Below are 24145 nucleotides of genomic sequence, written 5' to 3'. Positions count from 1 at the left end.
TAATCCTAACACTCTGGGAGGCCAAGGCGGTAGGATTGTTTGAGCTCAGGAGTTCGAGACCAGCCTGAGCAAGAGGGAGACCCCTTCTCTACTAAAAAAAAAAAAATAGAAATTAGCTGGACAACTAAAAATATATAGAAAAAAATTAGCTAGGCATAGTGGCGCATGCCTCTAGTCCCAGCTACTCGGGAGGCTGAGGCAGGAGGATTGCTTGAGCCCGGGAGTCTGAGGTTGCTGTGAGCTAGGCTGACACCACAGCACTCACTCTAGCCTGGGCAACAAAGCGAGACTCTGTCTCAAAAAAAAAAAAAAAAAAAAAAAGGCCAGGCGCCACTCTGGGAGGCCAAGGAGGGCGGATTGCTCCAGTTCAGGAGTTGTTCAAAACCAGCCTGAGCAAGAGTGAGACCCCGTCTCTACTATGTATAGAAAGAAATTAATTGGCAAATTAATAAATATAGAAAAAAAAATTAGCTGGGCATGGTGGCGCATGCCTGTAGTCCCAGCTACTTGGGAGGCTGAGGCAGGAGGATTGCTTGAGCCCAGGAGTTTGAGGTTGCTGTGAGCTAGGCTGACGCCACGGCACTCACTCTAGCCTGGGCAACAAAGGGAGACTCTGTCTCAAAAAAAAAAAAAAGAGAATAAGACAAAGGTTTCTGGACAAAGATGTTCCTCTCAATCCTGTTTATAATAGGAAAATAAAGTAAATGTTTAAGATTAGAAAGGTTAAATAAATTATGATACAACCCTATGATGGAATCTCAGCAATAAAAAGGATAAACATTGGTATTACATAGCATTTGTATAACACAGGAAAATGATACAAAATTAAATGTAAAAAAGTATACATCATTATATACACAGTAAGGTGTTAACCATGTTAAAATTGTCACATAGAAAGATTAGAAGGAAATAAATCAAAATGTTAGTTGTAGTTTCCTCTGAATATTTCTATTATCAATTTTTAATTTTTACAATTATTTTATTTTCCAAATTCTATCAGCAAATTTTTTTGGTTGTCATAGACAATTCACAAGGCAAAAACAATATTGAAGGAAAAGATTTTTAAAAATAGCTAATATTTTCAGGTGAGGGGGAAAAGCAAATCAGTTTCATGGACTATATTTCTGCTAGTCCACTATACTGGATCAATTTTTTGTAGAGTTTAAAATTAAGCCTTTTGTATGAAAGTATGCTTGGATTTTTAAAAAAAGAAAAACTTTTAAATTTTAACAAGATTTGCATTTCACATCCAGGAGGCATCCTGGCAAGGACAGGTTTCTTTATCAACAGCTCTAATTGAATTGGAGACAATGATTGAGTACCTATGATTGGACAGGAGTCATGCTCAACACTTTACATGTTTCATTAGTTTGCTCAGGCTGCCATAACAAAATACCACAGACGGAATGGTTTAAACAACAGAAATTTATTTTCCCACAGTTCTTGAGGCTAGAAGTCCAAGATCAAGGTGTTGGCAGGGTTGATTTCATTTTGAGGCCTCTTTCCTTGGCTCGCAGGTGGCTACCTTCTTGCTGTGTCTTTCCTCTATGCATACTCATCACTCTCTGGTGTCTCTGTGTGTGTCCAAATTCCCTCTTCTTATAAGGACACCAGTCAGATTGGATTAGGGCCTACTCCTACAGCCTCTTGTTAACTCGTTCACCTCTTTAGAGGCCCTGTCTCCATATGCAGTCACATTCTGAGGTACTAGGGGTTAGAGCTTCAGCATATGAATTTTGAAGGGACATAATTCAGCCCATAACACATGTATTATCTGATTTATCCAACAATATTATGAGATACATTCATTCCTCATTTTACTATACCTCTGAAATCCACCTTTTCTGTCAACCCTACCTAACCTTCTGCCACCTCCCTTCACTTCCTCCTTCCATTCCCATCCAGTCAAAGCCCTACGGTAGTCTGCATATATTGTATATTAATAAAATGTTTTGTTTTGTTTTTTTGAGACAGAGTCTCGCTTTGTTGCCCAGGCTAGAGTGAGGGCCGTGGCATCAGCCTAGCTCACAGCAACCTCAAATTCCTGGGCTCAAGCGATCCTTCTGCCTCAGCCTCCTGAGTAGCTGGGACTACAGGCATGCGCCACCATGCCCAGCTAATTTCTTCTATGTATTTTTAGTTGGTCAATTAATTTCTTTCTATTTATAGTAGAGACAGGGTCTCGCTCTTGCTCAGGCTGGTTTCGAACTCCTGACCTCAAGCGATTCGCCCGCCTCGGCCTCCCAGAGTGCTAGGATTATAAGCGTGAGCCACCGCAACGGCTGTATATTAATAAAAGGTTAATGTCACAATTCTTTATTTCATATATTTGTACTTATTCAGTGTCAGGAAGTGCTTGTTTAACTTTATTACTTTTGCATATTCTGATGTTTTTCCACCCTTGCTGAGGTGCAAAACCTGCTGAAATATAAGGGAGCCAGTCTGCTGAATTGCATAGGACACTGCACACCACTGGTGACAGGAGATGCCTATGGAGGTCATTGGATGCGGGCTTCACACCTGCAGTGGAAGGTCGGCTCTGCCATTTGGGAACCTCTCCATGATTTTCTTCATTCGTGATAATTTACCTTTTTAAAAAATAATTGTGACTATTTTTAGAACAGTGTTAGATTTACAGAAAAATTGAGAAGTTCAGAAAGTTTCCATTAACCTCCGCTTTGCCAACCTCTCCCCCCATAGATTCTTTTATTATTACCATCTTGCATTAGTATGGTACATTTATTACACTTGATAAAAGAACACTGAATACATTATAATTAACATTAACTTAAGTCTGTAGTTTACATTAGGGTTCACTCTTTGTGTTGTACATTACATAGGTTTTGAGAAATTGTTACATTGCCCTAAAAATTCTCTGCACTTCACCTATTCATCCCTCCCTCCCTGTCCCCTAAACCCTGGCAACCACTGATCCTTTTACTATCGCCATAGTTTCGCCTTTTCCTGAATGTCATATACTTGGAATCATACAGTGTCTTAGTTCATTTTCTGTTGCTATAACTGAATACCTGAGACTGTGTAATATATAAAGAAAAGAAATTTATTTTTTAACTGGCTCACAGTTCTGGAGACTAGGAAGTCTAAGGTCAAGGGGCTTGATCTGGGGGTATCTTACTGCGTCATAACATGGCAGAGGGCATCACATGGTGCGAGGGCAAGAGCGTGCAACCTCAGGTCTCTCTTCCCCTTCTTATAAAGCCACCAGTCCCATCATGGGGGGGAGAGCCACCATGATGATCTTATCTAATCCTAACTACCTCTCAAAAGACCCACCTCCAAATGCCGTCAATGTATGAATTTGGGGATTGATTTTTCAACAATGAAATTTAGGGGGCACATTCAAACCATACCATACAATATGTATGTACCCTTTTCAGATTGGCTACTTTCATTTAGCAACATGCATTTATGGTTCCTCTGTGTCTCTTTGTGGCTTGATAGCTCATTTCTTGTTATTGCTGAATAATACTTCATTGTCTGGATGTCTCACAGTTTATCCATTCACTTATTTTTTTTTTTTTGATGGGTGAGGGTTGTTCAATCATATAAACACAGAAAAGAGGACAACATATATTAACCCATACCCAGATACTAAGAATATAATTTCTTTGTCCTAAAGAAGCACTCCATTTAATGCAACCATGGTGATGTGGATTTTGCTTGTTTAGCTGTGTTTTCAGGTGAGATTATTGAGAATCTTATTCTTATACATAATGATTAGTGAGCATTAGCAGTTGCTCCTGATGAAAAACATTCAGCTGGCAAATCTGGTGACTGTGTAAAAAGCCCATTTTCAGTAGCCTTGGAATTTTGAAATAATAGCAAAGTTGAATCCTTTTAGATTGGCCAGAAACATGCTAACATTTCACAGATGTGGACTCAACCAAGATGGCCAATATCCAATGCTTAACACAGAATTTGGCACAGAGCAGCAGACCTACTCCTTCTGAACCTTGCAGTGTTGATGGCTTTGTACAAATCCATTTTCTTAAAGAGCTCTAGAGTGCACATATAGTAGTAACATTCATCGGGCGTCGGGCAGGTGGGTGGGGGATGGTTATATTCACACCTAATGTGTGCAGTGTGCACCATCTGGGGGATGGACACGCTTGAAGCTCTGACTCAGGTGGGGCAAAGGCAATATATGTAACCTAAACATTTGTACCCCAGTAATATGCTGAAATAAAAAGAAAACAATAAATAAAATAAAATAAAAGCTCTAGAGATTGATGAACTCCATAAACAACTTTTCCTTCTTGGGATGTCTTTCAGCACACTCTGCTGTTTCAAGCATGCCCCATTCAATTATTAAAGGACATCATGAGGCCAGGCGCGGTGGCTCACGCCTGTAATCCTAGCACTCTGGGAGGCTGAGGTGGGTGGATTGCTCGAGGTCCGGAGTTCGAAACCAGCCTGAGCAAGCAAGAGTGAGACCCCATCTCAACTATAAATAGAAAGAAATTAATTGGCCAACTAATATATATAGAAAAAATTAGCCGGGCATGGTGGCACATGCCTGTAGTCCCAGCTACTTGGGAGGCTGAGGCAGGAGGATCGCTTGAGCCTCAGAGATTGAGGTTGCTGTGAGCTAGGCTGACACCATGGCACTCACTCTAGCCTGGGCAACAAAGCGAGACTCTGTCTCAAAAAAAAAAAAAAAGGACATCATGGTTGCATCCAAGTTTTGGAATTTATGAGTAAGGCTGCTATAAACATTTCTGTGCAAGTTTTTATGCGGATGATTTACCTTTTATTTAAAACTGAGAGTTTTCTGAACTATATTTTTAATGTTTGTTTTTTATTACAAAATAATACATGCTTGCTGCCACAAATTGACACAGTACAGAAGTGAATAAAGTTAAAAGTGAAAGTTGGTTCCTAACACCACTCTACAATCTTTCTTTTTTAAATATAAAATAATATTTATTCATTATAGAACATTCATCAGGTATCGGACAGATGGGATGGGAAAGAAGGGGATGAGTATATTCTTTTTTTTTTTTTTTTTTTTTTTTTTGAGACAGAGTCTCACTTTGTTGCCCAGGCTAGAGTGAGTGCCATGGCATCAGCCTAGCTCACAGCAACCTCAAACTCCTGGGCTCAAGCGATCCTCCTGCCTCAGCCTCCCACCACCATGCCCAACTAATTTATATATATATATATATATATATATATATATATATACACACACATATATGTTAGTTGGCCAATTAATTTCTTTCTATTTTTTTATAGTAGAGACGGAGTCTTGCTCAAGCTGGTTTTGAACTCCTGACCTTGAGCTATCCGCCCACCTCGGCCTCCCAGAGTGCTAGGATTACAGGGGTGAGCCACCACCCCCAGCCGGGATGAGTATATTCACACCTAATGGGTGTGGTGAACACTGGGATGGACACACTTTAAGCTCTGATTGGGGTGGGGCAAAGGAAATATATGTAGCCTAAACATTTGTACCCCTATAATATGCTGAAATAAAAATAAAAAAAAATAAAAAAAATTTGGAAGAGACAAAAGTAAAATGAAGAAACTTTCTCCCAGTCCTACCTCACAAAGACAACCACTACCATTAACATTTTGATGTATTTCCAGTTCTTAAGGTTTAAAAAACATTGTAGTAATGATAACTTGGAGATACACACACACACACACACACAAAAGTAATACAGATTGAGGAAAAATTAGGAAGCATAGATATATTAATAGAAACATTTTAAATCACCCTAAATTTTGCCACCCAGTGATAATCACTGTTAATATTCTGGTGTGTATTCTTATAGATTTACCTTGTCTTATATAGACATAAATGCATATAGATGAAAGTGGAATCATACTATAAATATAATGTATTATAACTTGCTCTTTCAGTTTATAATACATGGTGACATCTTACCATTTCAATAAATGTATAAATTTTAATACTGTCAATTATGAGGCCTGTATAACATTCTATTTTATAGACAAATCACAGTTAATTTTTTCAGAGTCCTACTGCTGAACATAATTGTGGCTTCCAAGTTTTCACCACTACAAACAACACTTCAAGAAATAGCTTTGTGGTGGGGCACAGTGGTTCATACCTGTAATCTCAGCACATTTGGAGGTGAAGGCAGGAGGATTGTTTGAGGCTAGGAGTTGTAATCAGCCTGGGCAAGAGTGAGACTCTGTCTCTACAAAAAATAGAAAAATTAGCCAGTCATGGTGACGCATGCCTGTAGTCCCAGGTACTGAGGATGCTGAAGCAGGAGGATCGCTTGAACCCAAGAGTTTGAGGTTGCTGTGCGCTATGATAATGCCACTGCACTCTAGCCAGGTGACAAAGCAACACCCTGTCTGAAATAACAAGAAAAAAATCATTGTATATCTTTAAATATTTGTCCAGTTATTTCCTTGTTATAAATTCCTAGCAGTGAAAATACTAGGTCAAAGAATTTGGGCACTGAAAAAATATTTAATGGAAAATACATACATATATACATAGGTTGACCAAAATTCAAATCATGCAAAAGGAGATGCAATGAAAAATAAGTTTCCCTCTTGCTCCATACCTTACAAGTCCCTCTTTGTTTTCCACAAAATTATAGCATAATATACACATGATTTTGCTTTTTTTTCACTCAATATGTCTTAGAGATATTTTCATGTCAGTACACATAGATGTCTTATTTTTCTTTTATTTTCCATATTAAAAATGAATAATGAACCTTGAATACATTGTGCTCAGTGAAATAAGCCAGACACAAAAAGGACAAATACTGTATGCTTCTACTTATGTGAGGTACCTAGAATCACCAAATTCATAGAGATAAAAAGTAGAATAAAGGTTACCAAGGGCTGGAGGGAATAGAATGGAGACTTGTTGTTTAATGGGTACAGAGTTTCAGTCTGGGATGATGAAAAAGTTGTGGAAATGGATAGTGATGATGGTTGCATAACAGTGTGAAGGTAGTTAATGCCACTGAACTGTACACTTAAAAATGGCTAAAATAGTAGGCCAGGCACGGTGGCTCATGTCTGTAGTCTTAACACTTTAGGAGGCTGAGGCAGGAGGATCACTTGAGGTCAGGAGTTCCAGACCAGTCTGAGCAAGAGTGAGATCTCATCTCCATAAAAAATATAAAAATTAGGCCGGGCGCGGTGGTTCAAGCCTGTAATCCTAGCACTCTGGGAGGCCGAGGCAGGCGGATTGCTAGAGGTCAGGAGTTCAAAACCAGCCTGAGCAACAGCGAGACCCCGTCTCTACTATAAATAGAAAGAAATTAATTGGCCAACTAATATATATAGAAAAAATTAGCCGGGCATGGTGGCGCATGCCTGTAGTCCCAGCTACTTGGGAGGCTAAGGCAGAAGGATTGCTTGAGCCCAGGAGTTTGAGGTTGCTGTGAGCTAGGCTGATGCCATGGCACTCACTCTAGCCTGGGCAACAAAGCGAGATTCTGTCTCAAAAAAAAAAAAAAAAAAAAAAAATATATATATATATATATATATAAATTAGCTGGGCATGGTGGCACATGCCTGTAGTCCCAGCTTCTTGGGAGGCTGAGGCAGGAGGATTGCTTGAGCTCAAGAGTTTGAGGTTGCTGTGAGCTAGGCTGATGCCACAACACTCTAGCCCAGGTGACAGAGTGAGACCCTGTCTCAAAAAAAAAATGGTTAAAATGGTAAATTTTATGTCATGAATATTTTGTTGCAATAAAATAAAAATTTTTAAAGTGAGTTATGAGCATATTTCCATCTTGTGAACATAGTTAATTGCAAATGGTCACAATTTTGCATTTCCAAGAACGTGATTCAAAAGATCTACCTAACACTTTATAGACACACGCACCCATGTAAATAAAGTTATTTGTGTATAATAGACAATATTAAGTATGGTCCTTTATGTTTGAGGGAAAAGTCAGAAAATGAAACCAGGGTTCAGTGGTCAGTACTAGAAGTTGACAAACAGGTTCTCTCTGGGATCCACAAGGCAGGATTAGTGGTAAAGCCTCATTTTTTCTCAGTGACTGCATTATTTGGATGTATCCAAATGTATTCAGCCACTTCCCCACGGAAGGACATTTGCTTCCAATCTTCCCCTACTAAAAACAATGTTCAATAAATACCCTCATAGAAATGTCTTAGCCAAAAAGAGGAAATGTATCCATGGGATAAATTCTCACCTATTCTGGGTCAAAGCATTTGTGGGTTTAAACTATGGATACATATTGCACAAAACGAGTCTACAAATTTACAGTCTCACCTACAGTGTATTAGAGTGTCTATTTCCCCTCCAACACAGTGTATTATCAACCCTTGTTTAATCTTTGCTCGTCGGAAAAGTAAAAATGGTATCTCCTTGTAGTTTAATTTACACTTCTCTTATGAATGAGATTGAAGGGGATGCAAAATGTTAAGACTTTTGTTATTGCCAAATTGCCTTCTAGAAAGGGAAGGTTCATTACTAATATCTCCAAGACGAATGCATAAGAATAGATTTTGTCAAATCCTCACCAAAGGGAATTAGCATTCTTTTTCATCTTTGCCAACCTAATTAGTCAAAAAAGGTATCTCATTTTTATTTTTATTTACAGGAGTATTAGAGTTGAACATCTTTTCATATGCTTACTGACCAGCTATGTTTCTGGTTCTGTCCCTAGCCTTTTCACAACTTTGGCCCTTTTATTCTACTGTGGTAATTATATATTTTTACCAATTAAAAAATATTTATTTATCATCTATCTCCATCCTTGAGGCAGCAGAGGCATGTCTTTTAAGAAAGTACAATGTGTGTTGGAGGAATGGTGAACATATGATTGTCTTCCTAACTAAGGAGTAGAGTTAGGCCCTTCTCTCTTCCCTTTCGGATCCTGTTTTTCAATACACACATCTGACCTTTCAGGAAGAGGTGAGGGGGCAGTTTACTTTACCTGCTACATTTTCTCAACATCCCATTTTCAGTCATTTTCCCCCTTAGCACTGTGGGGTAGGGGTGTGTGTGTGTGTGTGTGTGTATGTGTGTGTGTGTATGTGTGTGTGTGTGTGTGTGTGTGTGTGTGTGTGTGTAATCCTCTCTAAGGTGAGGCAGGGAGATGATCTTGTTAGGTTCGTCTGTGTGGATGTTCCCTGTGTCAAGAATGAGTACTGGTACCGGGTCAAGCCAATGACAGAGTGATCACATACACAGAGCAATTTTATGCCAACAGTTTATCACAAAAAAGAAAGAATAGAAATACAGAAGGAAGCTACACAAAGTGAAAATACATTGTAGAGAGAGTGGAATGCGTCAGTCTCCAGGAGTGGAGAAAGATACCGGAGGCTGAGCACATGTTGCCTTTTATAAGCCCACTAGTTTGTCCCGCCTTTCCCCTGGCAGAATTGGTAGCCATTTCCTGCCTTTGGGGATGATTGACAGTTTGGTACTATATAACAGGTCACGTGACAGGTTACATAACAGGGAAGGTTATATAACAGTCTCCTTCCTATACATGTGTCTTCCCCAGAATCCTTCATGAAGCTCCACCTGTGTTATGCTAATTAGATGCTAATGAGCTCTAGGTGAGTTAAAGGTTACTAGGAACTTTTCACTAGGTATGTTCCCACCAGGGAATAGCTCCTAGCCACAATTTGGTTCCTAGCTAAAATTCAGTTCCCGCTCTCTGCCCTTAGCCACCTTCTTGCCACCTGTTTATCCTCCACCAGACCTAACAATCTTGCTCTAGCTGGTGACCTCCGGGTTCTAATCACTCATGTGGCAGCATAACCAGGCCTTGTGCTCATCATAAAAATGGTAAAAATGAGAGATTTGCCCTCCAAGACTCTTTTCCAGTATAATAAAGGTTCTTAAGCTGTATGAATTTAGCAGGGGCAGCAAAAGACAGGTCATGTGATAGTCCTTTCTTCTTTTATGCCTTCTTGTATGAACAAATGCACTTACTGAGTAAGTGCAAGCTGGGGGAAGATACCAAGATGAATTAAATGTTTTCCCTGCCTTAAAGGAGAACACAGTCTCCTGACAGCTGGGTAGTACCTCTTCTTCCTCTGACATTAACTGAGACAAATGAAAATAAAGTGAAGACTCAGGAGAACCACCAAGATTGCAGAGAGAACTTGCACTGTACTCCCAGGTCAGGGTAGTGTAAGATACTGGGCTATAAGGACAATGGACACCTTCCAGCTTCTGTTTACTGCTTGTTTGCTAACCGCAAGGCATTATGAGTACATTATGGGATGCAGAGGAAAAAGACAAAGAACGGGGAAACCGGAGTCTCTCAGCTAGGACCCGGAACAGGTTAGAGCCCATCAGGGGCAGGATGAAGTAAGAATCACTGTGGGGGCGGATGCATGATCAGTATGTAAACAACTTAGCTATAAAAGGGTCACTAGCACACAAAGGGGGGTCCCTGCCTGAAGAAGAGGCCACTGCGCTGGCACTCTGGGGCCTCGGACCCTAGCTCGACCTAGACAATAAAACTCCTTTTGATAATTACAGCCGTGGTGACTCTGTCTCTCTGTCCCGTGGCCCTGTGAATCTCGAATATAACAGTAGATTTCTGATTCATTCATTCGACAAATGTTTATTGAATGGAATAATACTCAACAGATGAAGGGTGACCTTCTCTTCTATTTTAACAGGGAGATGTTGAGAGAATGCCCCTCTGATATATACTCTGTGAAATAAGAAGTAAGGTCATATACTGAAAGTAACAATGGGGGAAACAACAGGGCTGCAGATCTAAGAAAAATGAAAAGAGTTTGTGCGATATTAAAGAATGAGTTAACCGGCCAGGCGCGGTGGCTCACACCTGTAATCCTAGCACTCTGGGAGGCCGAGGTGGGCAGATTGCTCAAGGTCAGGAGTTCAAAACCAGCCTGAGCAAGAGCAAGACCCCGTCTCTACTATAAAAATAGAAAGAAATTAATTGGCCAACTAATATATAGAAAAAATTAGCTGGGTATGGTGGCGCATGCCTGTAGTCCCAGCTACTCAGGAGGCTGAGGCAGGAGGATTGCTTGAGCCCAGGAGTTTGAGGTTGCTGTGAGCTAGGCTGATGGCACAGCATTCACTCTAGTCTGGGCAACAAAGTGAGACTCTGTCTCAAAATAAATAAATAAAGAATGAGTTAACCAAAGAAATGTGGTAAAATTGCTGAGCAGGGTTAAGGTCCAAGTGAGGTTGGCGTTAGGGTGGGGACTCATGAGGAACTCATGGTGTGAGTTGCAGCTGAGCTCTGCTCAGACGTCAGGCAACCCCCAAATCTGAATCAGATTGAAACTTAGAGATCTGGCCAGAAAATGGGCATCCCTGAGTTCTAACCAAGACCAACACCTAGATCTTGAGATCTTCCCCAAAGCCAGGCATTCCTGAGTGTGGGTGAAGACCAATGGGGGCTATTAGGAGGCATAAGGCCCTCCAAAGCACCCTACTGGAGAAAGGGTTGTTAGGAAGCATCCCTTCATTCCACCCTCCTGAGTACCAGACCTGATACCAGGTTTCCCTTTTGACCAAACCAAGACAAAAGCTACCACTCCCAACCTCAAGCATATGAGGGTTCCAGAGCACAAGAGACTCACCAAATTCCAAACGATATTGAAGGTACCAAGAAGGATTCATCCCAGGAGTTGCACAGTAGGGGAGGGAGCAGTCTTGAGACAGAAGCAGAGAAGTAAGTTCCCCTATGGATGTAGAGAAATGACTCAGTTCTCCCAAACAGGCCACCAAAAATATTACAGTGGTGACTCATGAGGAGCTCATGACATGGGTTGGAGAAAGAATTCTCACACAAAGAGAATAGTTTTAAAGAAATAAAGTTCATTTTATTTCCCAAAGCTGGGAAGGGCGTGACATGAGAGAAAGGAGGAAAAGTGTCAGCCCTGAGCAAAGAAAGCTCAGGATTTTTATGGGGACAAAGAGAAGAGAGAGAAAAGAAAAAAAATGAGGGGGGGTTGACTTGGGAAAAACATTTTAAAAAATTGTATGGCTGCCAGCTGATAACAGAAGTGGCTGTGGAATGGCTCTGTTTGCTTTTTTTTTTTTTTTCTTTTCTCTATGAGGCCAGCTTATCAAAGTCCTTGAAATGTAGTCCTGGCCAGAACTGAAACAGAGAGATTATACTCCTACTGTCTGTTTAGGGCTCTTCAAGGCTGTGAAAAAAAACTCTTAGAGATAATGAGTTAGACTTGAAGACAATGAGTTGAGTCCCAGGTGTTTAATCAAACAAAGGGGGCAGTTGTGCTGTAAGTTTTTTCTCTCCCGAAGAGATAAGAAAAGTATACACACTAGCAACAATGCTGTGTTAAACATTTTAGGAACATCCTGATCTTCATCCTCTGAAGTTAACTGACCCAAACCCTGCCTTCCCCTTCCCTGAAGGCAAAAAGGAGCCTAAAATTCATACTAAGTTAAGACAGTTCTTTGGGACATTAGTCTACCATCTCCTTAGTTTGCTGGCTCTCTGAATGAAAGTTACTTTCCTTGCCCCAACATCTTACCTCTCAACTTACTGGCTGTCCTACATCAAGTGGTATGAGCTTGAACTCGTTTACACTTTCTCTACTCCTGCCTACACACGCGCGCGCGCGCACACACACACACACGTCCCCAGGGTCTGCTTTGCTGCCTCCTGATCACCCAGGGTGGTGCCCCACCCCAGCCAGCCTTCCCTGGAAAAGTTGGCACTTCAGATCTTTCCCTCCCTCCCCCAAATCCAAAACCCAACATCCCTGCATCCTTTCCTCCCAGCCTACCCTGGCTGGCAGATCAATCTTATAGATGTGAATATTAGGCCAAAAAAAAAAAAATGCCCCCCAGAAGATATCCAAACCAAATTGTTGGTACCTATGAATATTACTGTATTTGGAAAAAGAGTCTTAACAAATGTTGATTAAGGATCCTGACATGAAGCCAAAGTCCTGGATGTTCTGAGCAGACCCTAGATACCAAAACGCATGTCCTTAATAACAGAGGCACAGTGGAAGATTAAATACACAGAAGAGGAGAAGGTCAAGTGAAGACGGAGGTAGAGATTGGAGTGATGTGGCCACAAGCTCAGGAATGGCAGCAGCCACCAGAAGCTGGAAGAGGTAAGGCAGGGATCCTCCCCTAGGGCCTCCAAAGACAGCATGGCCCTGCGGACACCTTGATTTGGGACTTCTGGCCTCCAGAATTATGAGAGAATAAATTTCTAAATTTAAGCCATGATGTTTGTGGTAATTTGTTACAGCAGCCACAGGAAACTGATAACAATGTGTCAACCTGCTCTCTCAGTTAACACTGGGGCAGTTAGGCTGCGTATTAGGATAGGACCATGGGGGAAATAATAGTGTGATTCATTAAATAACCACCAGGTGGCAGTGCTGTACAGACGATGGCAAGGAAGCCGGTTCTGCTATTTAATACTTCAAGTTTTCCTTCCCTCCTTAGATCTCTCCTTTTCCTTTTCATCCCTCTCTAACCCACTGAACCCGATTCTGCGTTCTTCCCCTAAAAAGCAGCAGGCTTGGGCCTTGGACATTCGCTGGTAGTTTAGATTCTAGAAATCAGGTTGGGTATATCAGGAAGCAGTAAATGAGGAAATGAAAATCTGTCTGCTAGTACTCTACAAGGCTTTCAATACCGTCAAATTTGTGACCTTTGGGGGGAAATGATGCAGGTCTCCTTTTAGGGATGGCCTTAGCCAATGGTGCAATGGACAAAGCTGGCAGCCTCTGTCTTTCTATAATAGCTGCCTCTCTTCCGTAAGCCCATCCTCAAATGCTCAACAGCCTAGAAGAAGCTATTGTAACTATCCCAGTTTTGCAAATGGAAAAACTGAGGTTTAGAGACATTGAGTAACAGGGTTATAGTTCCTTATTGGTGACACTCAGGCTCAAACCCTAGTCATCTGATGACTATTGCCACACTGATATCTTGGTGTAACTTGGCTTCTGGCCATCTTTCCCTTCTCTAATTAATTTAGCATTGACTGTATCACTCTTTTGACATTTTATTTTATTTTATTTTAAGATAGAGTCTCACTCTGTTACCCGGGCTAGAGTGAGTGCCGGTGGCGTCAGCCTAGCTCACAGCAACCTCAAACTGCTGGGCTCAAGCGATCCTCCTGCCTCAGCCTCCCGAGTAGCTGGGACTACAGGCATGCGCCACCATGCCCGGCTAATTTTTTATATATATATTAGCTGGCCAATTAATTTCTTTCTATTTATAGTAGAGACGGGATCTCGCTCTTGCTCAGGCTGGCTTCAAACTCCTGACCTCGAGCAATCTGCCGGCTCGGCCTCCCACAGTGCTAGGATTACAGGCGTGAGCCACTGTGCCTGGCCTTGGCTAATTTCTTTTTCTTTCTTTCTTTCTTTTTTTTAAATTTTTTTGGTAGATATACAGTTTTGCTATATTGCCCAGACTGGTCTCAAACTCCTGGCCTCAAGTGATTCCTGCCTCAGCCTCCCAAAGTGCTGTGAGCCACCGTGCCTAGCTGATCTCTACCCAATGATGAAGATCCCTTCCAGGATTCTATGAATGTGTATTTTCATGCTTAGAAATATATCCTCACTATATTCTCTTTTATCTCATAATTCATATCTAATGTCTATTTTGCTCTCATAATTTATTCTGATTTCACTGTACCTATATGTTATTCTTGGATTTTTAAATGGGCTTTAGGAAAAAGCAATATAGTATTGATATAACTTCATATTTATTGATAGAATGATTAGAATACATTGGTTTAATGGATTACCCATTATAGAGGTATCAAATAAGATCACAGCCATGAAAGTGTTTTGAAAACTGTAATTATACACATGTAAAATTATATTATTATTACAGTCATTTTTTAAAGAAATAGCACAGGAAGAGAAATCCAAAGAATATTTAATGATTCAATTTTCATCATTAATCATCAGGGAAATGCAAATTAAAACCATAATGAGATAACACCTTACCCCAGTCAGAATGGCCATTATTAAAAAGTCAATAAACAATAGATGTTGGCATGGATACAATGAAAAGGGAATGCTTATATAATGTTGGTGGAAATGCAAATTAGTGCAACCTCTGTGGTAAAGGTATGGAGATTTGTTAAAGGACTAAAAGTAGACCTACCATTTGATCCAGCAATCCCGCTACTAGGGATCTACCCAAAGGAAAAGAAATCGTTATATATAAAAAAAAAAACACTTGCACACTTTTTTTTTTTTTTTTTGAGACAGAGTCTCACTCTGTTGCCCAGGCTAGAGTGAGTGCCGTGGCGTCAGCCTAGCTCACAGCAACCTCAAACTCCTGGGCTCAAGCGATCCTCCTGCCTCAGCCTCCTGAGTAGCTGGGACTACAGGCATGCACCACCATGCCCGGCTAATTTTTTCTATATATTTTTAGTTGGCCAATTAATTTCTTTCTATTTATAGTAGAGACAGGGTCTCGCTCTTGTTCAGGCTGGTTTCAAACTCCTGACCTTGAACAATCCACCTGCCTCGGCCTCCCAGAGTGCTAGGATTACAGGCATGAGCCACCGCGCCCGGCCCACTTGCACACTTATAACTTTGACTCAAACAGTACAAAAGCAATTTATGTAACGAAAATGTTTGCACCCCCATGATATTCTGAAATTAAAAAAAAAAACACTTGTAATCATATGTTTATTGCAGCACAATTCACAACTGCAAAGATATGGAATCAGTCTAAGTGCCCATCGACTGATGAGTGGATAAGGAAAATGTGGTATATTTTCTTTAGAAAATGTGGACTACTAGTCAGCCATAGAAAAGAATGAAATCATGTCTTTTGCAGCAACTTGGATGGAACTGAAGGCCATTATCCTAAGTGAAGTAACTCAAGAAAGGAAAGTCAAATACAGAGTGGAATAATGAACATTGGAGACTCAGAAGGGGGGAGAGGGAGTGGGGTGAGACATGAAAAATTATCTGTTGGGTACAATGCAATGTGCACTATTTGAGTAATGAGTACACTGAAAATCCAGACATCACCACTATACAATTCCTGCATCTAACCAAAATCCACTTGTACCCTTAAATCTATTGAAACTTTTTAAAAAGAACATTTAATGATTCAATTCGATTTTGACCACTGTGTGTGTCCCCTAAAAGGAGTTAGTATTTGAAGGTAGGAGAACCTTCTCAGAGCTTCCTCAATGTAGGCCATTGCTTAACCTGGTGCTTCTCAAACTTAATGTGCAAAGGAATCACCGGGGGATCTTATTAACAGGCAGATTCTGGTTCAGTAGGTCTGGGGTGGGCCTGAGACTCTGAATGTCTGACAAGCTCCTGGGTGATGCTGAGGCTGCCCATCTATAGACTACACTGTGAGTGACGAGGAATCATTTTGGTTCTGCCTTTTAATGCTAATCACAAATCTTATTATTAAGAGCAAATGTGTGGTTACAAGGAAACATATTCGATAAGTGGAGACATTACCCCTTTTTCACAAACATAGAACTGACACTGAAACTCTGGTTTGAAAGATGAGCTTGAAAATCATTGAGGTGGGCCTCATATAAATAATTCTTAACAAAAAGCTTTCTATCCCTTATTTTCAGTATTCACAAGAAAGAAAATTTCAGTTCCTTTTAATAAATTAAGCTTAATATATAATATTTCTACCCTTACTGGCAGGAAAATTTCTGTTCTTCTCATGTAAATTTTTTTTTTTTTTTTTTTTTGAGACAGAGTCTCGCTTTCTTGCCTAGGCTAGAGTGAGTGCCATGGCGTCAGCCTAGCTCACAGCAACCTCAAACTCCTGGGCTCAAGCAATCCTCCTGCCTCAGCCTCCCGAGTAGCTGGGACTACAGGCACGAGCCACCATGCCCGGCTGATTTTTATATTATATATATTAGTTGGCCAATTAATTTCTTTCTATTTTTATGGTAGAGACGAGGTCTCGCTCAGGCTGGTTTTGAACTCCTGACCTTGAGCAATCCGCCCGCCTCGGCCTCCCAGAGTGCTAGGATTACAGGCGTGAGCCACCGCGCCCGGCCGTAAATTTTTTTCTGTTACAATTTAACTCTCTAGTTACTTCAGATTGGTTGCTAGAGAAATTAACTACATAATCATTTCCAAGTATCTTTTCTTTTGAAATGAAGCCCAATGGCTTCATTTTAAAAGGCCTGGAGTTCTAGTAATTTAGTCTTTGAAATGAATTTCCCTATATCCCAGCTAAGTAAATATTTGATACATACAAAGACATAATGCAAACTCCTTGTATAATGGGTTTGAATTATAGCCCCAATCCCTTCCAAGACTAAAACAACAAGAATGGCAACAGCATCATTTTCTCTGTGAGGGTGGTGGTATTTTCTTTTTTAATACCAACCACAATTTTACTTCTTTCCTTAGATAACCTCAGAGGCTGGGGAGATAATTTTGTTCAAGAAAATATTCATCACTTTACTGGATTGACATGTTCCTTAGGAAAATCTCCACTGGTTTCCTATCTGGAGATTTAAATTGCAAGGGGCAAAGCTGATATTCCCCTGGGTGATAATCACAAGCAGAGCTATCTTCATGGTTGTGTGACCAGTACCCTCACAGAGAGTTCTGTACTCAGAAGGTCCCCGTGCTTGGTTTAATGCTTTGCCATCTCTGTCCTGAAATTCTGAATAATTTTTGAACAAGTGGCCCCCACATTTGCATTGTACACTGGGCCCCACAATTTATGTAGCTGGTCCCATGTACATGGATGAACACACTGTTCGTCTGGTTTCCTAGAACATGCATATAAAATTTAGTCTCTATTCCAGCAGTATTACCTTATTATTTCTAAAACCACACTAGTTCAAATTATTCATTTTATTGAAACCTTAAAATCTGTACCCCCATCATATGCCGAAATAAAAATAAATTTAAAAAAAATATTCATTTTTCACCTTTCCTACCAAGAAAGACTAGACACATGTGTACCTATGTGCACTTTTCTACTAGGCCACACCATCACCCTCTCCATGCTGATGTGTCCCTCACATGACACACTTTAGTTTCAAGGAATCTTAGACTGCCATTGTTGGCCATGTTGCCAAGTGATCTTAGTCTTCGAATCATTTTCACTTATTAATTTCATGACAGGGTAATTTACAGAGATGTTGATGTTTTGTTTTCCCTACTGTGGAAGAATCAGGAAGCATGACAAGAGAACTTACCTCCCCTCATCCAAAAGGAATGGGTTCTCATGCAGGCTTAGGTTGTTTGAATACAACCTCTCTTCCTGTCTTAGTTCATTGGGGAGATCATGCCAGGTGTGTAGGGAGAGGAGAGAAGAGAGCAACTGGGGAGAGGGTGGCTAAAGCAGCCAGAGAGGTGAAGATTACCCAAGACAAGGAAAGGAACAGAGATCTGCAGTTTCCTTGAGTGGTGGGCAGCCAAGATATACTCCATCCCCAGCAACGTGGCAGGAGTTCAGGAAGGAAGGGCTGTGTCCACTTTCAGCAAAACTCAGTGCTAATCATTCCCCAGAAGCAGCAGAGCCCTCAATCTCCAGGGATCCAGCTTGGACAATGGGCATACAAGTGGTAATTAATGTGGACCAAAGATTGGAGAAACTGCCCCAACTGTTTTTCTTTACGTAAGAGTACTAGAGGCTAGGTGGTGAGTTGGGGAACTCAGTAATAACTGATATTGAATTTTCCACTAGTCTAGCCGAACAAGGACTCAAAATCAGATTATCATTTGATTTAAAGAAAATTAAGTAATATGATCTTTCTTGCATGTCCCATGTACTGCAAATTATTTACTGCTACAATGTAATATTGAACCTACAAACACCCAGCTAACGAGTCACAAATTTCCCACACAAATGCCCTTGGATTATTTTTGCCAACATAAATAAGTCCTGTCTAAAACATGCCCACCATTCAAATTTCAGCATGAGATTTGGAAATAAAAAAATAATAAAATAAAAAATAAATAAAACATGCCCACCTCTTTTTATAAAGGGGAACCATTTATGTTACAGAGAAGGCTATTGAAGTAAACATCTTGTTACCCCAACTGATAAAATTCTGCTCTTCAGGGTCTTTTCCTCAACAAAATCCTCCCATAACCTTAGAGGAAAGGGAAAACTGGAGAAGGACACCAGCAACAAAAGACAAACCCTTCCTAGAGAGACAATCAGAAAAAGGCAGTGTTAGTACACTGCTACTCCCGCTATAAGCCAGTCTTCTCTAGGTCCTTATGGTCCCTCTTGCTAGAGGAATTTGTAGCACATTTCCCATAGAAAATTCCTTCCTACAAGAATTTTTAGCACTTTTGCCTAATGTCAGAGCCATGGCCCCTATACTGAACATTGCTTCCAATAGGTTTGTATCTGGTGCCTGAAGCATATAGCCACTGTCTACATCTCTGTCTTAAGATGGCTCCCCAAACTGCTCTGCCTATGAAACCTGCTTTGTCCCAGCTGGATGATAGTTTCTATGACCATCATTGCTCTGCTAGCTCATTAAGGCTGCTTTCCACTAAGTAAATTGCTATATCCAAACTAGGGCTCTTCTAGCTCTTGCCCTCTCACTTAGAGGAAAATCTGACCTCTGGAGTCTTATGCCCTAAAGGAGAGTACAACAGAATCCTAACAGTTTTAGTTGGTTTTTTGTTTTACTTTTACTGAACCCTATATGTGGTGTTTCTGTTGTTACAGATTCTTAGAAGGGATACAGTTCAATCTACTTGACAGGAACTGGTTTGGATAAACTAGCTGAGCAATGTTCCCAAGCACATATGAGGGCCTTCCTGGTCTTTCAGGTGACTGGTGTTCCAAGCCCTCCTCTTAATAAAACAAGTGTTCCTTCCAGATGTCTACTTTTTTAATAGTGGGACCTTGTTTCTGATGGACATTATCCAAATGGTCCTGGGTCTTAATGATCGTGAGCAACCCATGCCCTTCTCCCTGCACAGCAGGTACATTTAGTCACACTACTAGCCTACGCAGATTTTGAGCAACATTATACTGTTGGATTTGAGGACACAAAACTTCCAGTCACTCAACCACGATTAGCTGCGCATTGTCCTTCTCCACAGTTTTGTTGCCCAATGCATTTCTAATACGAGCCCAGAAGAGTGGCCTCTCGTGGGCGCTGTCTGGCCAAGTTATAAATGTCTGCCTATTCACAAGTTTCCTGAGTCGGTGGTAGCTGGATAGCTTATAGTTCGGGATCTCTTCCAAGAAGATCAAGATAATAACATCCTCATGCTCATAGAACATTTTTATGCTGGCTAGCTGTACTTCAAGCCGACACCATTCACTGTGCAAATAGTGGTTACTGACCACACACAAAGTTTTCCGGCTGGTGTTTATGGCATTCTGGATGTTCTCAAAGATGTCCATACCTGGTTCAAAGTCCCGGTGGTGAAGACAGAGCTTAAAGGTGGGCTGGCCACCTTCTTCTAGGGCTGGAACAAGTTGTTCATATACCCATTGCTCATCAGCAGTGGTGAAAGAGACAAAGGCATCATAGGTGAACTCCTTCTCTGTCCTGTGCCATTTGGCTAGGTACCAGGCTCTAAATATGTAGAGCCCATACCATAGAGATGGAGTCATCTTGGCAGTGAACCAAGAGAAGACCATGGTTGTGAGGACCAGACTGAAAGAACAGAAGAAGCAGACCTTCCCCAGGTCAAAATTACACATAGCATCATCAAAATCTATAAACAAACTCTGAGTATTTGGCTGCTGACAGGAGTAGCTTTGAAGGTAGGGGATATGGACATTTGGTATGTTTATTGACCAGTTCTTGAACCATACATTGTCACAGTTGCACTCAAGTTTGTTCCCATAGAGATCAAAGAACTTCAAAGACTTCAGATTCTCCAAATGACTTTGATTAATGACTTTTAGGTTGTTGAATCTTAAAGACAAGATCTCAAGACTTTCTAAGCCAGAGAACATGCCAGGAGTCAGTGATTCCAAGTTGTTATTTTCAAGGCGTAGAATTTTTAGCCTTTTGAGTTTTTGAAATAAGGAATTATTTAAACTAAGACTTCGGTCTCCAGCTTTTGTTCCTGAGATATCCAATTTTGTCAGATTGATCAGGTGGTCAAATTGGTGGTGGCTCAGGAATACTGCGGGATTTTTTCCTAGGAGTAGAACCTGCAAGCTATTCAGCCCTTGGAAGAAGTTGGTTGGAACAACCTGAATCCCATGTATTTGTCCTTCTAAGTTGAGTTGTTTCAAAGATTTGAGGTTCACAAATGGAGGAAACAGCAAGGTCCTATCGGATTCATATGTAATTCTGTTAACGCTGAGATCCAAAACTTCCAGATTTTCAAGGCCCAAGAAAATGCCTGCATGAAGACCAAACAAGCTATTGAATGCCAGGTCAAGATTATGTAGAGTAGTGAGGCCAGAAAATGCATTCTTTTCTATAGCTTTCAGGCGATTCTGAGAGAGAATCAGAACTTGGAGCTTCTTCAGAGATTGAAAGGTTCTATGCTCTAGAGTCCGAATATTGTTGTCTCTAAGGTCTAAGAGTTCTAAATTTGGAAACTGAGCAAAGGAGTTTCTGTCAATTGTCACTATCCAGCACCCAGCCAAGTTGAGCTCTTTCAATGAATATAGCCCATTAAAGGCCATATTACTGAGTTCTGTGATGGGGTTTCTAGAGAGAAAGAGAGATTGTAGGCACCTCAATGATGAAAATGCAAAATCTGGGAAGCTTTTAAACTTATTGTGGCTCAGGTCTAGGAATGTCAAGTTCTGGAGGGAACTCCAGGTCTTGTTGCTGACAAAGGAAAGTTGGCACTTGTTTAGTTTCAGCCTTTGGAGACTGGGCATGTTGTCAAACTCACTGTCATTGAGGTGAACCAGATTGCTGCTTTGGCTCAGGTCAAGTGACAAAAGCCTAGTGCAATTGGCAAGGTACTTTATGCCCCTTGCATCAGTGGGATTTTTCTGAAACACCAAAACCTCTAATATGGGTAAGTTTCTGAGGAGGTGACAGATTGTGCCCAAGTTTAAGTGACCACCTCTAAGCTCCCTGTTACTGAGGTCCATTTCCCTCAGATTCTGCAGGTGTTTCGCTAGAAGCATCTCCAATTTTACCAGTGTTCCACTCAGATTTAAACTCCTAAGTTGGGGCAGAGTTTCCAGATACACATTCTGGATGACTTGATGGCTATTCCGTGAGACATCTAGAGTAGTCAGATTTGGCAGTGACAAAGCAGAGAAATTTAACTCTCTTAGATTGTTCCCCTGCAGGCTCAGATGGGTCAGGGACACCAATGACCTGGGACTGTGGTTCAAGGAGATGATGCTGTTGTTAGTAAGATCAAGGTATTCCAGGCAGGGAAGATGCTGGACTGCTTCAAGAATATTGGAAAAATTGGTAATTAAGTTTCGAGATAGGCTTAAATGTTTCAATTTGACAAGAGGGACAAAGGCAGTTTTGTGGATATAGGTAATTAGATTGTGGCTTAGGAGCAAGGTCTCCAAGTTGGACAGGCCCTCAAAGGAGTTGTTCACACTTTGAATCTTATTTTCTACTAAATTCAAAAGGGTTAGGTTTTCAAGTCCCCAAAAGGCTCTCTCATCAATCTTCCAAATAGAATTCCACTCCAGTCGCAAGTCTACCAGAGCAGGCAAACTAGTGAAACTATGGGAAGGAAGGACCCGAATTTGGTTCTGTGTCAAGTTGAGGTGTGTGGTGTATCCAGGTATGTCACTAATGGCATCTGTCAAGTTGGTGATCTTTTTCCGAATGCAGAACACATGGTGAATGTCCAATTCATACTGCGTGCACTTACTGAATCCATATGTCTCTACCAAAGACAGCAGAGAAAACCCAATTAAAATAAGCCAGAGCTGTTGAGGAGACAGGAGGTTCTCTGAGCCCATGTTGTCAGCCCCAGGCTTCAGAGTTACAATAAGAAAAAAAAAATCCCTTCTCATGTGTGATGCTCATGTTTGAAGGAATGGTCTTTCCATTTTGACTTCCCTGAAAAGAAAAGAGAAAGTGTTTTAGTTTAAATTTCTCCCTGCTAATAAATATGTCATAGCTCCTTCAAGGAAACTAACAAGTTTTGCTGGGCTCAGAGTGGTGGTTCATGCCTATCATCCCAGTACTTTGGGAGGCTGAGGTGGGAGGATTGCTTGAGCCCAAGAGTTCAAGACCAGCTGGGACAACATAATAAGACCCTATCTCTACACAAAAAAATTTAAAAAATTAGCCAGGCATGGTGGTACACCTGTAGTCCCAGCTACTTGGGAGGTTGGAGAGGGAGGATCGCTTGGGCCCAGAAATTTGCAGTTATAGTGACCTATGATTGTACCACTGGGCAACAAAGCAAGACCCTGTCTTGATAGATAGATAGATAGATAGATAGATAGATAGATAGATGATAGATAGATAGATGATAGATAGATAGAGACAAATAGATTTGTTTACCCAAAGTTAACTTCCAAAACAAATCTATTTCCAAAGCATTATGTGTGTCAGCAAAGACTACTCTTTTTTCGCCTACAACCAACAACATTGTCAACACATGGAGGCAGAGAAGACAATTGTGTACTTGATTTAATTTAAGAGAATTAAGAATTCCACAACCCTCTTGTCACTCTTGCACAATAAAATATGTCCCTTGCTGTTTGGGCTGATACCTGAAATTCTACCACTGGAGAAGCATGTGGGGGAATCTGTGAATCTCAATTTCATTAAAAGATAACCATCGGCCGGGCGCGGTGGCTCACGCCTGTAATCCTAGCTCTCTGGGAGGCCAAGGTAGACGGATCGCTCAAGGTCAGGAGTTCAAAACCAAGCTGAGCAAGAGGGAGATCCCATCTCTACTATAAAATAGAAAGAAATTAATTGGCCAACTAATATATATAGAAAAAATTAGCTGGGCATGGTGGCGCATGCCTGTAGTCCCAGCTACTCGGGAGGCTGAGGCAGGAGGATCACTTGAGCCCAGGAGTTGAGGTTGCTGTGAGCTAGGCTGATGCCATGGCACTCACTCTAGCCTGGGCAACAAAGCAAGACTCTGTCTCAAAAAAAAAAAAAAAAAAAGGTAACTATCCATGGTAGGGACACAAAAAAATTAAGGTTTATAGGCCATCTCTACCTTAATGTGAATGAATACAGGAATCCTTGACTTACAGTCACTCATTTCATCACAATTTGCATGTACATCTCCCAGGCGATTATAACTGTTATCAGTA

General features: G+C 41.0%; 1 protein-coding gene across 4 annotated transcripts in view; it reads right to left on the bottom strand.

Annotated features, from left to right (window-relative positions):
• Window positions 1–637: 637 nt before the first annotated feature.
• The window catches only part of LOC105866162 (toll-like receptor 13), a 49122-nt gene continuing 25614 nt past the window's right edge, over window positions 638–24145 (bottom strand). For 2 of the 4 annotated variants that reach the window (XM_075999532.1, XM_075999533.1), the window contains one exon: window positions 14669–22925. In XM_075999532.1, the coding sequence (XP_075855647.1) occupies window positions 19973–22879 (2907 nt within the window). In that variant the 5' untranslated portion in view covers window positions 22880–22925 and the 3' untranslated portion in view covers window positions 14669–19972. Of the gene's footprint in view, window positions 2589–6098; window positions 6189–11571; window positions 11674–14668; window positions 22926–24145 lie in introns of those variants that run through there. The other 2 variants (XR_012916027.1, XR_012916026.1) reach the window with 2 other exon arrangements.

The sequence above is a fragment of the Microcebus murinus genome, chromosome X, assembly GCF_040939455.1.
Source record: "Microcebus murinus isolate Inina chromosome X, M.murinus_Inina_mat1.0, whole genome shotgun sequence".
NCBI classification, from domain to species: domain Eukaryota; kingdom Metazoa; phylum Chordata; class Mammalia; order Primates; family Cheirogaleidae; genus Microcebus; species Microcebus murinus.
Note: the sequence above shows the minus strand (reverse complement) of the source record. Positions and strands in the feature narration are given on the sequence as shown.